This window comes from Athene cunicularia, assembly GCF_003259725.1.
Source record: "Athene cunicularia isolate RWA chromosome 1 unlocalized genomic scaffold, athCun1 chr1_part2, whole genome shotgun sequence".
NCBI lineage: Eukaryota > Metazoa > Chordata > Aves > Strigiformes > Strigidae > Athene > Athene cunicularia.
This window is the reverse complement of record NW_020799092.1, coordinates 34921236-34940317: the sequence shown is the minus strand read 5'-3', so window position 1 is coordinate 34940317 and position 19082 is coordinate 34921236. Positions and strand designations below refer to the sequence as shown.

The following is a 19082-nucleotide window of genomic DNA, read 5'->3' as shown; positions in this document are numbered from 1 at the left end:
GGGAGGGAGGGAGGGAGGGAGGGTTACCTCGGAGTGTGAGTGTGAACACAGCATCCTTACCAGGAACACACCTACCCAGGAAATAACAGCCATTCTTCTGAATTGCCTGCTCATGACTTCTTTCTGTTCTCTTCACCCTACTTAAGAAACTAACTGGAAGTCTCTGCTTTAGACCAACAGCTAGCTAAATAAGTCTTAACTGAACTTTACAAAGAAACAATAGCTGGTAATAGTATGATACATTGTGCAGAGTCTTAAAATATATATAAGGGCTAGTACTTCATCTATCTAATTCTAATGGCTGTCAGTCACCTAGTATATTCGCTGGTATTGTTCAAAATGAATTTACAATGAAAAGAGATCATTCAACAATCCCAAAGAAATTTCTCATTCTTGAAGGCATGTTTACTCCTAGGAAAACAAAATCAAAGCCTTTTTTCTTAAGTTTAATTTTTTAAACTTAAAATTTGTAATTTATTTCTCTCAGATAAGCATCTTTTATACTTAACCTGTTGGGGCAAAACTAATCTTGATCAAGTTACACTGTACGTAAATGTGAAGAGCTAAATGAACGCACTTCTATCTTAAACCTTACCTCTCAGTAAGAATGAACAAACAATTACTGAAGAAAAACCCTGAAAGACAGACTTTGCCAGGACAAGATGAAGAATTGAAGGACATTAAGTAACCTCCTCCTAAACTCTGAGGAAAGCTGAGAAGAGCTGCAGTCCCTGTGCTCCAGGCTCCATAAACCAGGTGTCTGGTGCTTCACAAGGGTGGGAGACTGCTGCACAGCAGATCCAGCGTAGCACTAACGCTGCAGAGCCTCCCTTCACGCACCTACACATACCACATTAGCAGAGCCCCCTGCTGTAGAAGCAGCACGTAAGATCTTTTTTGCCAGCCCATACATAAGTATATACTAATATACACATACATATCTACACACAACCTTGTTACAAAGTTATAGGGAAAGCCAACAGAAGCTCCTTTCTGTTGGCACAGTTGCACCCGTACCAGGGGGTTTTGACAAGATAACAGCGCTGATGCTATGGTATGAATTTTATTTTTTTTTTTTTTGGTACTTCATAACTTTCATAACTTTTTTGCATAGACAAACCTAGCTTGCCTCCCATTAGGGATGCAAGGAGGTGCAGGGTGTCCTCACAAAGATTTCACAGAGAAATCTCTTGTAAGCTTAAATCTGGCAGCTTTGACTTCCCTCCAGAGCAGGGGTAAAAACAGGAGGGTATACCACTTGACTGGATGGCTATCAACAATACCATTGGGTTTCTACTCCTACCTCTATGGAACAAACAATCTCCCTCCAATTCAAAATATTTACAATAAAATATCAAGGAGTAAAAAGCATTAGAAACTAAGTTAGCATTCCAGCATAGTATAGTCCAAAATTAAATCAAACGTACAGCAGAATTGCTTGAAGACTTCGCCTAAGAGCCAGTTTTTTTTTTTTTTTTTTTTAAATGCCCAATAATTTCACACCTTAGAACTGAAAACCCCTGATTATAGGCAGGAAAAAAAAAATTTTTACTATGTAAAAGAGGAACATTGTTCCTCAGCTTTTGACCAAGGCTTTTGTTAATAAAATGTTACACCTATAAGAGATGACAAAGAAAGGTTTGACAAAGACATCAAATATTTTAACAATAGTGTCACAGAAAACTCCCATAATAATAAAATGAAGCTTCAAAACTTCCCTTGAAAAGTCAAATTTATGTGCTTTTGTTAGGTTTCATTTAATACCTGGAGAAAGAAGAAAAAGTCTACACTGAGTTATTTCAGAGCTCAATATTAGTAATATGCTAAAGGTTTGGATAAGCTATCCAATTTGTGCAGATATAAACAATACTCTACTGCTAAGCTTAGTTCAGAAGCGGAATTATCAAAAATTGCTTTAGTGGCGCTAGCATAACTGTACTTACGTCAGATGTGTTTTACAAATTTGCTGTGATAGGAAGCAAATTAGAGGACTGCAGAAACTGAGAAATTTGAGAATTACATACAAATATCCAAGAAATGTTAACTTTGGAGTGGTGTGACATACCTCTTATACTTTTGAAAAATCATTTATTTTAATTAGCACTCTATTACAAACTTCTGTCAAAACACACACTTTTTTTGTTCAGTATCAATTAAAATGCTAAATGTGTTGGCACATAAGATTGGTAGGTAGATAGGTTCTGCTTGGCTGTATTAAAAAAAAGAAATTCAACAACAATAAAAATTACCAGTTAAAGCATTAAGGTTGCCAATAATAGCTTTATTTTGAAATGCTTCATAATTTTCTCCCACTGTTGGGCTGTGACAGTTGGAACTTTTAGGAGACGAAAATAAAAACCTTGCCGATTTAAAAATATGTTCTGCAGTTCTGCCAATTCATTAAAATCAGAATTTAAGAACAAAACCTCTGTGATAAACAGAGAGTGGGTTTCATTGCTCAGGCAATTTGTTAGCTACCAGGCTCTATGGACTTATATTCTCCCTATTTGACACTTGGTATTTGTATTTTAGCCAATTTCTTACTACCTAAAGTGACAAAAATTAACAAAGCATTGGAGGTGATGAACTGTCAGCATGGGATAAATGGCAATTCCACTCTGAATTTGGGTGGTCGAGGCAGGGGGAAGGGTTGGGACAGTGTCCAACTCAGAGAGTTACAATTCCAAGAACATTTGTTATTCTTAAATTTAATGAGAACATATTACTAGAAGAGGTCTTGATGACTGAATCCAGTCCTCAGGTACGAAAGCGTTTGCATCTATACCATACGCACTGAGCAATCTCTTATTTTGCAACTGACAACATCTCCCACAGCAATTTCTTTTATGATTATTTATTTAATTTCAAGAAGCATAAATATGTATAAAATTTAGATTATAGCATAAAACCTTCCCACTTCTGCTTCAACATACGTTTTTAATATCACAATGGTCACATCCACAATCCTGTTGACTTTTGTTAAATATGGATAAATAAATAATAAAAGTAGTTAGCTGAAATTTAGGGGTTTGTTCTGCAAATGATGCTGGGAGAAAGCTCCCTTTTTTCCTTAGTTCTTTGTGTGAGAATGTCTTATGGATTAAGACCCTGATTCATATTGTTAGTGGTGTGACATGGCTGGCTATTTTGCAGTCAGCTTTTCCTCCCTGCCAACCTAAAAGAAGAGGAAGGGGAAAAAAAAAAAAAAAATCTAGTACAAACTCTTGCCTCCCTCAGCAGCAAAATGCTACAAGGCCAACAACTTGAGGAAGCTCTGCCGCATGATTCTTACAGAATTCCTTTGACGCTGAGTTGCAGAGAGGCAGCTGGCAAACACAGCAGAAGGGAAGCAACTTGGTCTAGTGTCCAGGACAATTCACAACTTTCTGTTCCAGATCCAGTTACTGTCGTACCATACTATCCTTTCTTGGTACAAGAGAAAACTCCACTTACAGTTTTCCATTGTCTGTGGTGATGCTTATGTGACCAGAAAAGCTGAGGTGGTACAAGCAGATACACAACAATAAACATGACCAATGCTTACTCCTGCATTCAGCAAGGTGTAGCATCTTTTGTACAGAAGACATTCTGAAGAACAATCTCACTGTGGATTAGCACATCTCTCCATTTAATGTATGTAAGTAGAAAATAATAATGTAATTTATGATTATTCAAAAAACAGCATAACATCACATAGGGCAGTAAAAAAATACATACAAAAAGAAATATCTCCTTAGAATATAAAGATATATAAAAAAGGAGATATATATATTTATATCTATATATATCTATCTATATCTATCTCCACACACCCCCCCCACTTTTCCTATATGTATTTTATATATAATGGTTTTATATGTACGTATATATATATACATGGATGTATTCCATATATATATGCATACACACACACACAAAACACCTTACAACAGAACAAAATAAACTACAGCTCTGTCGCCTATAACATGCAAAACTTTAAAGCTGTATGTACATATGTAGTAGGAAAATAAATGTAAAACACTAAATAAAGGGTTTACCATTTGAAGATAAATATTAAATTCCACTGGTCACATCGTATTATTTTATTCATAAATCCACCTAGGTTTAAGCTAATTTGTTAAACACTCAGACAATTCTGCACACATTCCATATTTAATTATGTTTGCTGCTACAGTAGTAGTACTTGTGGTATGTGATTGGGGTTTCTTGTTTTGAACAGCCAAACTTAAAATATTGATTAACATTAGTAGTCTCTATGTGTTCAAAACGCAAAAAAATGTGGCTACACAATTCATATATATTAAGTCACTGTTTAACTTGCTTACCATCCTACTGTTCTAGTGTACAAAAAGTATCTTGGAATTTTATTTGTGTTAGTGATATCCAGATCAGCACCTTCACAGTCTAAAACAGTATTCAGTATCAATTGTCTTATGTGGGTCTACACAATTCAGTATGCTCTCATATGAATGCTGTATCAAAGTTCTGACAACAAAAAATTAATCTACATCATCAACTTTCTTTTTGTTGTAAAGGAACATCCTTTTAATGTGACTAATCACACTGGCAGCCAAAACAGGAGCGTCAGTATGTTCTACAAGTAGCACTGAAAGTCACAGTACATGTACAACTCGGAGCTGAAGCACAAGGGCAGAACTTGCTTGTGTCACTGTATCTCAGTAAACTGCTTACTATCTGTTCTGTAAATCTGGTCCTCTGGTTAGAGCAGGACAAAGAGAAACCAGAAACTTTTATACTATTCCTTGCTTTCCATTTCTTTGGCATTGAGGTCTCATGCTTTACCAAGCAACAGAACAGAAATTTTGTTAAGAATCATCATGGATTCAAATTAAAGCTCTCTTGTTTTGCAATAATGACTAAGCTGTAGCCTCTCTACAACTTTTCTATTTTTAGAAAAAACTCCCTTATTTGTAATATAATCTTTTAAGACTTCTAAAAGGAAGGTTACTTTGGTGTTTTATTATCACCAGCAGCAGCCTGGTGATAGCAAGGACTTGTGGAACTGTGTGTCCATGCAAGATACAAGAGGATGTACCAACTCCCATACTCTAATGAAAACACAGTGTCACTGGCAACCCCTGACATTTATGTCCCTGCATCCTAAGGAAAATAATTTATAATAACAGCAGCAAAGGACAACATTAGCACAAATCTTTGCTAGAGATCAATCAAGTTAAGCACTTAACACTTACATATAAGATATTCCTGCTAAGAACAGCAGCTCAGATTCTGAAATGTGCTTGTGCTTCCTTGTGCTTATGGCCATTTGGCACTTTCTTTGAAAGTAAAGTACATTTTTCTAAATAGTTTGGTTGTATGGGTTAGAATTGGATTATGAATATAAGTGAAATGAAATAAAAATATATAAAGAAATAAATATTTAAATATTTCACTAAACTATCATTAATGAAAAACTACATTAAATACTATCCACTGGGGTATAGATAAGGAATATAAACACAACTATGCTAAAAGGCATGTAAAACAATAACATACTGTTCCATCCCCTTTAATAATTTCATTTGATTCAGGGTGACTCTGTGTTTGCAACTGCATAGAAGAGCTAAACAACATGGCATCAATTGTACAGTACCAGCTACGATAGGCAGTGGTCTAGTCAAGATGCGGAGCTGCCATACTTAGTGGGACATGGAAGAAGGCATATCCCTACTGTGTGACACACTCCATACTTGATGTTAAAATGACAATAAAAATGAAAGCAGTTGGCACTATAATCCCAGATCCACAGCTGGCATTCCAGTCCTAAATGCCAAAATCCCGCTGGGGATTTAGAGCCTTTTCAGATAAAACATACAGTTGCTTTTTACAACTGTAGAAGGCAGAAAAATACAAAAGACCATAAATTAGAAGTGATAAAACACTGCTGATCAGGATAACTGAAGGCCTCAGCAAAAACTCTATACCTATTAGAACTAGGAGCAATAAAAAGGACATTTCAGCCCACTTTCCTAAGGAAACAATGCTGAGACTATCATTTCTGTCTGCTTGTACCCGCCCCTCACTTCTAAGTTTTGAACTTGTTGCAGATTTAAGAAGTTCTGATGAAGGAAGAGATATCCTAGAGAGAGCTGATTTCATATAAATTTCCTGAGAATAGACTGCCAGCTAAAGCAGAAAAATCAGTAAATACTCCCACTGGGAGAAACGCTCTGGAATAAGTTTACACATTATTGAAGACCAGAGAATGCATGAGAAAAACAGAACTTAGAATTACCTCAAAGTGAGGGAAGAGTTTAAAATAAAACCTTACAGTCAGCTATGAAACACAGATTTGTAGGAAGCTAAGCTACATAATTTCTGCCATTCATATATATGTACTTTACAAATACCGGGAACAAAAGAAGTCCTAGCAATGGCACACTTATTAGCTAGAGGTGTTAAAGAGTGATGCAGAACTTTAAGGTGGTTAGTGAAGCATTTTTGTCTTCCAATTTGGAAGATAATAAAATGCTGCAATTGTATTTCTGGCAAAATACTTTCTATTCTAACCATAGCAAAAAAGACAAACAATTTACACTGTATGTAAATATTTTTACATCTGGGGTTACGTAGTTTGAACTCAATGGTTTTGAAATAACTTAAAAAGTAAGGTAAAGATGTTGATTTCTAACATATCCTGGAATAATGGAGAAATACTAGGGAAGTGGGGAAGCTGACATTCCATCAGTAGTTAGAAAGGATAAACAGGATAACTGTGTGGTCAGAGGTCACAGTCAGCTTGAGAACTGTGTCAGGGAAAAACACTGAACTGTTGATTTAGAACATATATAGCAAATATTTAAGGCATAATGTCAAGCAAGTCAATATGGTTTGAGAAAGAAAAGAAATGGTCTGTCAAACTGAAGAGCTCTCTAGTGAAATACCTAGTCAAACTCTTCCTGATAAAAGTACTTTTTTTTTGTTTTGTTTTTAAATCCATCATATGCATGCTGAAATTTTAATTAACACATTTTAGGTTGTAATGCAGTATGAAGTCAATTATCTAGCTAGTGTTTCTTCAAAAGCAGTTGAATCAGAAGGTTACTGCAGAATTATGCTGGTTTTAGTGATTCCACTGAAGTATGTTCTTGTTTCAGTCCCATGCAAAACATATCAGCAATCTGGAAGACCAAGTTTACAGACAACACAAAAAGGCATACTGGAAACCTATTGAAATAGTTGGGGTTATCTGGCAATCTGACTTCAGTCAGCTGTCCAAATGTAGCCTTATGTACACACGTAAGATCTCAGAGATGAAGACACTCTAAAGTAACCTACTATAGAAAGTTGAGGTGTTGAAAAGAACTACAATGACATAATATATAACTGAGTAAAATGATAAAACTTTGATGTTATAAGGTTATTGAGTGAAGAACTACAGTAACTTCTTACATTTAATTATAAGTAGCTGAAAGTACTGATCAAGAGGTAGTATTGTACTGTTATACTACACTGGCAAAAATTGGAAGCATGGACACAGAATTCCTGTCCTAAGAGATGTGTAAGAAATGAGGAAACACCTATAAAAATGAATCCTGGCTTGGAAGAGTAATCTTTTCAATGAGGAACATTTGGCATCGATTTATTTAAGAATATGTTAAGGAGGTTAAGGTTAAAGTAGTTCATTCTCTTAAATCTCTATGTCAAGAAAGGGGTCTTCCTCTTCAATAAAACGACTGCGATAGTCAACTCAGAGTTGCACTGCAGCGCCTATGCTTCAGGTATCTGTGCAGTGTGAAACTAACACCTTGGCAGTAAGTACAATCTCCATGCAGTTAGAATATGTCAGAGGACAGCATCCCTCGCTCCCTCCCTCCCTCACTCACTCCCTCCCTCCCTCCCTTGCTCCCCTAAAGTACCATACCATGAGGGAATACAAAAGAAAAGGTACATCTTTTCAGAATAGCGATGCCATGTATCTCCACCTATGGTGTCAGTCACATAGCTCCTGCTTTTTTCTAAACACCCGCCACCCTCTCAATACTATGTATTGCAAAATGCAGAATGGCAGTGGAATCCAGCGCTTCTCTTCCAGAAGAACACCCCAGTCACTAACCATGGACTACTTCTCACTTGTTTTCCTCTGATGCCATATACTTTATGTTTTTACTTTACAGTGCTTCAAATTCAAGCATGAAGGATGGAGCTGCCCCCATTCAGCTTCTGTCTTGGTTCCCTGCTGTTTAGGTTACACTCATGCAGACAGAAGAAAGCAAGCTGAATCCCCTTAGGCTGAAGAAATAACCGAATCCAACACACTGCCTGAACAAAAGGCAGCCACCTTCTACCACCTCCTTTGCTCATATTTTTCCACTGCATCTTAAAATAGATGAAGTTCAGATGTGTCATGCATGTAACACACCTGTGTATGTTACCGCACAATTACACTGGATACATGGCTTCATGGACATCAGTCAACCTCAGTTAGGTTACAGCCTGTACTAAGCTCCTGCTTAATCTCCAAATAATTTTTTCTCATTATTTCCTTTGTGCTGGTATTAGCATTAGGATAGCTGAGCAGATCAGGGAATTGACTTGGATGGAATTAACCAAACAGTTGTTAAGTTAAAATGACTGTGAAATCATCCTTTAGCATTGTCCTACCTAATTTCTGACCCCAAAACTATTATGGTGGAAGATACAAGCCAAGATGCTTTCACAGTTTTTCTCTATCAAACATCTACCTGATGAAGGAACTTTTTTGCCCTTGGTGCTGAATTTTCTTTGATGAGTCTCAGTCTCTCATTCTTGTTTTAAGAAACCTATGTAAGTTTTGGTTCTGACTCAGAGTTTCCATTATCTCACATGAAGCAAGTAACTAAGTCTCTTACAGCAAACTAGACAGTAATGCAGCAAAGTTTGCAAGGAGAGATGTGTTGTATTAGAGCAATTGATGTATTTGGAAAAAAAACAAGCTTTCAGGCAGAAAGCACCCTCTGGGTTTAGATATCACTGTAATCTAAGTGATAAATAGAATTTGCTAGCACTTGTTCAAGCACTGTTATTTAGAAAAAATAAGAAAATATTTAAACAGTATTAAAGTGTTTGCTTTTGTAACAGACTTCCATTAACCATTTTGAGTAACATATTGGTTATATATAAGTCTATACTTCATTATACATTTAAGGTTCCACCACAGTTGCAAGCATGCTGTGCTAAACTTAGACTCCAGTACTATTTAAGAACAAAGGGTAATTCAAGGGCAGTATTTTAGCTTTAGCATCTTGTTTTCTGACATGCTTGATCTGTAACTCAGCTTTATTATCCAACTTAAGATAAACAAAAATAAAACCTTGCAACCTTCTCCAAGAGTCACGCACAATGAACTAAACATTTCCTTGCTTCTCAGTCCCACAAAATGTGTGATTGCAGAATTATTAAAGTCCCATGAATACTAAGAAAACTTAAACTTAACTTTCTACTGCATGAAAAAAAAATAAAACAGGTGTTTACAGAGTAACAGAGCTACTGAATGCTAACTTCATTAACTTCCATTAAGCTAAATGACTCACAAATGGCATTTAGATCAGTAGTAAATCATCATCTAGGTCAGCAGGAAGCTCATTACAGACTGACAATCCAAGTGACAGAAACACTTTTCTACAAGTGCTATAGTAGTAATTTCCTGTGTGAAAGGCTTGCTGCTGTTCCTGCATTCCACAGGGGACGTTTCTTCTCAGAGGATGTTACTCTTCCCCAGGAAGAGGAAGGAACCAGTTGTTATTGGATGTGTGGGCTGATAGCTGTCGGGCATTTTCTGCATGCCGCAGAATCAGCTGTGAGAACTGTGAATACAGTTTAGATTCCCAGCCGAAGCAGGGGGAAAACACTGTTTGGGCAGACAAGGTCAGAGCATACATGTACAGTATCTCAGGAAGTTGAAACAGAAATAATACATGAAACTTCCATCCCTCTGTTTCTCAGAAATGTGCTGATTTGCTAAAGGAACAATATACGACATGGATCAACTTGAAAAGCATTCCTGAAGCATTTGAACTGTTGCCATAAGTAACCAACCTATACAAAGTAAAATACTGCCAGTTCTACAAGTCATCTACCACAGGCCATCTATCTTACAAAACAGTACCAATAGTCCAGCAATAGCATCTGTTAGTAGTGTCACTAAGGGCAAAGGCAACATAATTAAACAAACTGCCTTGTGAGGAAACTAAATACTGAAGCTTGATCTTTTATATGGCAGGGGGTGTGTGTGTAGATTTTTTTTCGTCTAGGTCCCTCTCCTGAGCTTCCTGTCCTGCAGTAACTCAAGCTCCCTCCCTGTGTGCTTGGGACACTTACAGGGCAGGTCACCCGTAGCTAGTCCCTGCCTAGTTCAGTAACAGTGAATTCAGTGTCACATCCCACTAGCTTTTTCCTTAGCGGTAGCACTAATATATTACCTTATTCTAGTAACTGCTTATTTCCAAACTTGGTTAAAAAACCCCCAACCATCAAGTATTTGATTCAAAAATTATTAGGGAGAGAAAACAGAGACAGACAAATAAACACTACAATCTCATAAGGTACATTTCCTCAGGAAAGCAGGCTAAAAATAGTATAGGAAATATTATATTCTTCTATTCTCTAGTGCCCCAATTCAGAATTCTCTCTCCAATGAAAACCTGACTTTCTCTCAAGCTCCAGTTCACTCAAATATAATGAAGCCTATTAAGGAATATCAAGACATGTATTATTACCTAATTATGTAGCAGCACAACACATTTCCTGTTCTCTCCTTGTAAACCAGCAGTTACATGCTGTGTTAGAATAGCATCACTGCAAAACACAAGGGCCATTTGGATCATATTCTTCTTTTATTACAAATGTTGAGTTCACCTTCATGTATCTGATCTTTTAAGTATTATTTGATGCTAGATGTATCAAATCATATTGCTTTTAAGGTTACGTGCACAAATCTTTTTAAACATGCCTGTGCCTCTACAGAGTCTCAAGATGCAAGTTCAGAAATCTACTGTTCAGTAACTTCATCCTTTTGGCACTTGTGACAGAAGATGAGACATTTTGTTCATATACACCATACCTTCTTTGGAAGGTCCCTAGTTGGGCAACAGAAAAGGCTGTCTCCAGTACCTCGTGGTTACTCCAAATGGATTAGGTGCAGCCTTTGGGAGGGATGCAGGACTTTCCTTCCCTGAGAGCAGCTGAACATGTTTAGCTGCAGAGCTGTGCAGAGAAGGCAGCCTATCCTCTTCCCCCAGCCCCAGCCCTTCATAGCATACAAAGAGTAGAAAGGTCTGTCTGCAGTGTGCTGCAAGCCAAGATGACACTAAAAATTGCTTGTCTAAGAGCAAGATTGGACAGAGAGGATTCATTTGCAAAGGCACAAGACCAGAGTTTACAAATTCTTATTTTTATTCTGCCACACTGAACACTGAGTTCCCCTATTTACAGCACTTAATCTATGTTTTTATAAGATCTAACATCAGGGATTCAGAGCCTGTTTGAGAGGTTTTGGTATGCTCATGTATGGAAAAGGTGCAGTTTTACCTCAAAACTCTGGAGAAACAGGATCTCTTCATGTTATTCCTTACTATCATTCCATGTTTGTGATTTGGAGTTCAAATCACGAAGTTGGCAGTTTGTTCAAATATTCATGTAATGGTGATCAGAAGAATGGCAGTATATGAAAAAATCCATAGCTATTCAGGGAGTGGCCTTTCTTATTTCTCTGCCTAGGAACAGTGAAGGTAAGGTGATAGGAGAGGCTGGGAACTGTCAATTTTTATCAAAGCCCTTCTACTGGTGGGATCGCCCCTCAGTGCAGAGCTCAGTCTAATTGGCAACTGAGTTTTGGACAAGGAACACAAGCAGGACCTTTTTCTCCTTTTCTTAGAGGACAACGATTCCAGACTTCCTTTCAGAGGGATAGTGCTAGAACTTTCCTTTGGTAGAGAAAAATGTATGCCTATCATGCAACGATCAGAGTTTAAGTGAAAGGCTAAATGTCTGAGGTCCTAAGAAAACTTAACATCCATGAAGTACAGAAAGCTGTTGTGCTTTCGGATAAACTATAACAAGCAGTAAGGAGAACCACCGCGCACAGTGATGTGCTATAGGAGTTTTGGTCTACTGTCTCTTCCCTTTGATGTCTAAAATTCCTGTTCTTTCCTTTCTTCCTTTACCCCTTCCTTTAACCTCACTGAAGACAGTTAGTGTGAGGCTGAGGCCAGGAAAGCATGTAGATCAGAATAAATTTGAAGTTACATGGTAAGGAAATATGCAGTGTTTTCAGCTGTTAGGATAAAATTTATTTTGTCACCCTCTTCTACAGGATTCTGAAGTTGTATTATGCCATGCCAGGAAGAGATATAAGATCTTTTCAAAATAAGTTGCTGTGAGGAAGAACAGTTGTGTAAGACTTCAGGTACATAGAGATGGAAGAAAAGATGCAAATGTTGCATTCATAATTGCCGTCCTTGCAAAATACATAGGATGTCTTTTAGGCTGGGGTGTTTTCTGGTTGTACTCAAAATAAAGGCATTAAAAATTATGTCAAAAACACCTAAACCCTGAAATACATACTGGGGAAGTAATGTGTATAGGATAAATTGAGAGTACAGATACTTCTACTTTTTACATCAAGATACCCACTAAAAATGCAGTACAGAAACTAACAATGTCTTACCTTGAGGAATAAAAGTTGCACATGCTCTTACTTCTTTCACATATTTTACAAGTGTGTGTGTGTGGGTGGAATTTATTTGGTCATTTTCTATTTTAGAACATAGTATGTTCCTTTTGCTCCAAACAGGAACAATTGTTATCTTTCCCCTTTCAATAATTAATACGGTCTTAATTTTGTAGAAATCGTACTGTAAATGAACAATAAACATGTCTTGGTTTTGGTGTTAACTAGCACTGGAAGAAAAAGAACAAATATCTCTCAGCCAGCATAGACAGTCTGACTTCCAAATTACAGTACATTGCTTTGCTTCCTCCAAATCCTGTTTACATGAGCAAGGTCAGGAGATGGAACATTAAGAGAGCCTCTACAGTGATTTCCTGCTGCTGTCAGTAAAAAATACCAAGACATCATCAACTTTCCCTTGTTCCCAACAGCATATCAGGGACCGGAGGTTACTGATGTATTGCCTTACAGACTTGAAAAAACTCAACCTCCTTCAAAACTAAAAGTAAAATCAGAGGATGAAATAGGACGAAATAGTGCCAAAGGGAAACAAGACTTCCAATTCTTCCTTTTCAATAGTTTAGAAAACAAAGTCAATATTAAGCTGCTTCACACACAGAAATGAAGAGGTGGGAAGGAGGCAGTAATGCTTTCAGTCTTCAATGAGACAGGAAGGAGAAAGAAACACTACCCCCAGCCCCCAAAACTTGACCTCAATTCAGTGAGCATTTTCAGTGTAAAAGGCTAGAACACACCCCATTTTTAATAACCGCAACAAATGACGGCTTTTACCCTTGGAAAAGTCAGGGCATTATGCAAATACCTGGTAGTTAAGCATATAAAGCTTGTTTTCATACTCATTTCAAGTAACACACAGAACTGAATAAATGAATAATCAAATTCAAAGCTATTTTCCTGACAATAATACACAGACAGGAATTCTTAATGTTTTTGAAATTATAGTCCAAAAGAAAGCAGCTCCATACTGAAGATTACACTCAAGTTTTTCCACTGACACAGTGACTACAGTCCCTCCACTAGGTATATAAAGAAAGTTGCATCAGCATGAATCTTAGATGAAAACAAGTTTTTTACCGTGTTCAAAAAAACCTGGCCTTACAGCTTTAAGTTAGAACACAGAGTCAAAAGATAAGGTGTTTAGAGTTCAGAGAGTTTAATAAGTTGATTGTTTTCTAGCAAAGTATCTACAAGAACATCCATACCTGCCTATCTTGGCTTAATCTTTGAAGCAAGAAAATACAAGTAAATTTAAAAAGCCCATGTAAGTAGGCATTTTAAGTGTGGATGTTGTTATGGATTGTTGGCTTTGATGAAGCAACAAATTAAAATTCCTTGAAAAGAAGAGGAGGAGTGGGAGGAAAGATAATACCAGTATTTCCTCATACAGATAAAGCTCAAAATATAAGTGAATTGCTAAGGAAGTATCTTAACATATATTTTATATTTACAATAAAGAATCAAGAGTGTTAAATTTTTAAATATTTGTTTTTCAAATATGGTCCAGGCAGACTGTTTTCAAGAACAGATGACAGTGATACTTAGTTGCACCTTAATTATCGGGAGTTGTGTGTCCTGTTTTGGGCTTCTCAATACAAGACATTGACATCCTGGAGCAAGTCCAGCAGAGAGCAAGATGGTGAGGGGGATGGAACACATGATATACAAGAAAAGACAGAGAACCAGGTTTGTTCAGCCTTAAGGAGGAGGATACAGAGAGATCTTACCGCCACCACAAATATCTAATGGGCGGATAGAGAGAGCACAAGAGCCAGACCCTTATTAGAGGACCACAGTGGTAGAATTAGAGGCAGACAGGTTGGAACATATGATATTCTAGTTAAATATATTGAAAAAATATATTTTCACTAGTCAAACACTAGAGCAAGCTGCCCAGAGAGGTGGTAGAATCTTCATCCGTATACATATTAACAAATGAAATGGACAAGGCCTTCAGGAATCTCATCCAAGTTGGCCTTGCCTTAATGGGGAGGTTAGATGAAACAACTCTAGACATCCCTCTCAACTTATGCTTCTCTATCGTTATTAAGAAATCTTTACAGAAGGGAAGAAAAGGAATACCTTTTTGCTCTGCCATAAGTTATCTTAGGGGCAGTAGCAGCGTATTTCCTATGACCAGTAGGACAGGACACAGTTCCAACAGCTGAAGAAGAGATTCTTGGATTCTCAGTAGGGAGAACACTTTCTCCTATTTCCTGGAGTAGCTTGAGATCTATGGGAGTTTGCCTGGTTACTGTTAAGGAATTATGATAGCCATATAACAAAACATTATGGGGTTTTGTATAGACTTCCAATCTCCTTGAAGATATTTCAGGGAGCTTTAGGGAACTTATCATAGGTCCTACAAAAGCTTCAACAAAGCCAGTCTTTAAATTATTGAGACAGCGATCTAAGAAAGGCTGTATCTTCTTCAGTAGCAAAAGTAAAATAAATATGTTGATTAGCTACTTCCAGTGGTTCAGAGACTTGCCAAGGTGTTTTGTAAATAACCTTAGAGCCCTGTTGTGTTAAAGGTGTGCTAAAGACATTGAATAAGATACGTAAGTTCAGGGTGCATTTTCCTCCCTACACATATCAGAAGAGCGGAACTGCTTAAGCTAAAGGAAAACACTTCAAAAAAAGTAGGTATAGACAGGACATCTGTAAATTAACCTGGCAACCTGATCAAATATTTTTATTTTTTGAACATTTGAACAGCATTCTTCCAGTAGAAATAGGAACAAAAAGCCATAAGCAATTTTAAAGTGGGTCTCGACAGGTTAAAAAAAAAAAAAAAAGTGCACAGTGATACTGTCTTTGATAACCAGTAGAAAAAGAGCAACCCAGGGGGGTTGAATCAGAAGGAGGGATGGGGGGAGGACAATGAATTACACTAGGGGTTGGTAACCTCAAATTAGAGGAGGATTAAATTAAAAAAAAAAACAAAACAAAGCCACAAAAAAAATGCACAAGCACAGTATCTTTAAAGTGAGGACAAACAGTATCAAGAGGAAATCTGGCAGTGAAGGTGTGTTGGGAAGAAATCCAGCATCTGTTCTTTCCCTTTTGATTTTTATGAAGAACACATGAAACCTCTATACATTAAGGAAATTGAGCCAGCGTCAGATGAAAAGTTCCAAATCAGTGAGATCCAGAACCCCTTGGAAACAAGACATAGAGACTGGATGGCTGGCCAGATTAAAAAACAGATGATAATTCCACAAAAACCAGAAGCTGGTAATGCAACAGACACTGGACAGGATGATTACACTAAAAGATGAACTGACATTAGAAAGTAGGGAGGATCAGATAGCTTGGTGAAGGATCCTAGCAGCAGAGAAAACATGCAAATGGTTTCTGGATTTGTGTCAATAATGGTGTGTTGGACAGAGCAGTTGTCCTTAAGGCTGTAGTCTGAATAACAAGGATACAGAAATATTGCTAGATGAAAAAAGATTCAGATGGTGAATGATGAGATGTAGAAAAGTGAGAATCAGTGGTGAACAGGAGATCAAGAGAATGGAAAAAAAAAATGTAGCAAGTACTGACACTGTCAAAAGGCATGAATTTTGAAGCACCATTTTTGTAATAAAGACAACTGTAAAGCCAGAGAGCCAGCAATCAAAATGATGCCCTCTTTAGTGGGTCAACTTATTCCTACTATGAGTTCTAGACAAAGTTTTATGAACTGCTCTCATATCAAAAGAATTAATGCTGAAATGACTGGCAGATTTATAAGTATGTAACAAAGAATTACAGTGTAACCATATAATTGAATTCTGTAATCAGTATTAACATCAGGAAGTAATGAACACAGTATTTTAAAGTGGTAAGTAGCCAATAAATTATATCCCAACACAATCCACTGTCAAGCTACTAACAGAGATTTCTGATAGTCTGCAAGTTGCTTTTGATTGAAGTCATCTTAAAAAAACATATTTCTATTGTGAAAACACAACTGTTAAACCTTAAAATATATAAAATTATAATCTCTCAAATAAAAGTTATGACAGGATTGCTTTGAAGAAAAGGTTTCTCAGACATCAGCCTCTGTATCATGATCTTCAACAAATGATCTTATAGAATTTTATAAAGTACCTTCACAACATACCTCTTCATAAAGCATTCATTAAAAAATACAACAACAGAAACCACACCTGCTGTCTATTCATATATATTAACCCCTCAGCCACACAAGCTTTTATTATGGTAACTAAAATTGCTCAAGATACAATTTATGCCTTCACAGAAACAGATTCAGAGCTAAAAGAGAAATTCTCATTTTAAACTAATTCTAGAACAGTACGTCTTTTAGATTTCATACCAGGAGAGCATATTTCTCCTCCTACGAAACTACCGTTAAAACACTGCCTTCCTTTCCTCCCACAGGCCATACCAATGTCATATGAAAAGCTAACACTGTAAGTATCTAATCCTATGATTCTGTCTTAAAATGTGTTGCCTTTTTTTTTTTTTTTTCCTCCTAGAGAACTACTAGATGGAGATAAAACAGTTTTTGGCATTTTATTGATGAGGCAACTATTCTTTAGGTTTCCCTTTATTTGAGTTTTGGTTTCCCATTATTAGAGTTACAAGAAGTGTTTTAGAATAAGCCACAAATGTTAACAGTAATATTTAGATGTAATTAGCATGGGCTTATAATTAAACTTTCTGCTTAGTATATGGGTAAAATTACTAGCATGAAGTGAAAGCTTTGCTATTACACCATCTTCTGGTTAGCCTTAGAAACTGTGAAAGAAAGATTAAGTTAAAAAGTTGGGATATTGATCTCTGAGCAGTCAACAATCATTAAGAAATAGGTTTAATTCATACAGACAGAAAGAGCACATTTCTGATAACATGTTAGTTTAAGCTATACCCTATCTTTCCATCCCTGTCCAGAAGGCAACTTACCAGAGTACTGAAAGATGAAGAGGAACTAATCTCTATAACAGGTGGGTCAAGTGTTTGAGTATTAGTCACACCAAAGGTAGGGTTGACCTGTTGAAAACAAATTATGATATTATTATTTCAGGACCAATAGAGAAAGGGAAATAAGACTGAAATAAAAAGGACCCCTTGCTACATTAAGGCACCACTATTCAGTAAGGACTAGAAACAGTCTTTAAAATCTGTGAAAATAAAGGTAGGATGTTACACCCCAACCATGTAAAATGCAATTATGTAATAAAAGAAATAGAATCTAGATATGCATTTATTACAGAAATATAATTCATACTTCATTAACATCCATTATCCAAAACTAATTCAGGGGATTTCTACCACAAAAGGTGCAAATATTAAGAAGTTCAGCTGTATGACAAATCAACAAAAAAGCAGTTAGAAATATAGTTTGAAATGGATTTACCAAGATAGCCATGCAATTGACAGAATGGCTAATGATGTTGCTGAAATATTGAACAGCAGGTAGTATTCAGACAACTTCCCAACTCTGTAACTATCACTTGTAGGTGCTTTTGAAAGTTTTTGCATGTTCACAACTATATGGGCTCCTGAAAGTCACTGTTGAGTTTTAATTTCCAGCATCAAACAGTTACAGGTGCAGTTGTAAGCAGCCCTTCCTATTCCTCCTTCCACCAGGACAACTGTCCCCAGCAGAAATGGTGTGCTGCCCTGGACAGCTGGACTTGAAAGCTGCCTTCTAGCAGTGATGCTCAAATAGCTTGTTAGAGCCCAAGGATAGCAGCAGTCCTCCACTTGTGGAGGTTTCCATATACAACTATGCAGCACTCTGGTTTTTATATTACACTGGTCCCCAGCCTGCTGTAGTTTACTTAGGGCACAACCTCACTCACAGTCTCATACTGCAGCTTTTAAATCCCACTACAACTCAGCTTGAGCTAGGATCAGCTTGAGCCACTCCGGCTCAGCAATGCATAGGAGTGTGTGCACCAGGTCAGTCCCTAAGCCTGAGTTGCTTTACTGATGTGGGTGCAGTATTAGCACCAAAGCTGAAAGTGAGCACATACTTAGAAGCCTGGATTGATCAGTTCCCAACTCACAGAAGCTCCTCAAGTCATCTATTGCAAACAAGCAGACGGACTGTTGACAGGCTTGCTTGTTACGCACCAACTCTGATTGTCAAAATAACTTGAAAAACAGGTAGGAGGTAACACTGAAGTCTGTGATAAGTTAATCAGCCAAACTGGTGGTTTTAGGAACAGCACAGGAAAAACTGCTTTATACTGGAATAATGTCAGAGGCTGATTTGATCAGATATGTCATCACAACATCTGCAATTCTGATGTCTTAATATCAGTCAGACTACTTGCTTACTGTTGGTTATAGAAGTTAATCTATAACTTCAACAATATTTTGCCAATGTCATTTCCTGAAAGTGAAACATTAACAAAAATATAAGAGAATATGAAGT

At 37.0% G+C, this 19082-nt stretch overlaps 1 protein-coding gene across 6 annotated transcripts in view; it reads right to left on the bottom strand.

The window, feature by feature from the left end:
* POC1B (POC1 centriolar protein B) overlaps positions 1-19082 on the bottom strand; it is a 63587-nt gene that overhangs the window by 27749 nt on the left and 16756 nt on the right. For all 6 annotated transcript variants that reach the window (XR_003400351.1, XR_003400353.1, XR_003400355.1 and 3 more), the window contains exon 8: positions 17603-17689. Coding sequence is in view for 1 of the 6 variants with exons in the window: in XM_026867825.1 (XP_026723626.1) it covers positions 17603-17689 (87 nt within the window). In the remaining 5 variants the exon portion in view is untranslated. The remainder of the gene's footprint in view (positions 1-17602; positions 17690-19082) is intronic.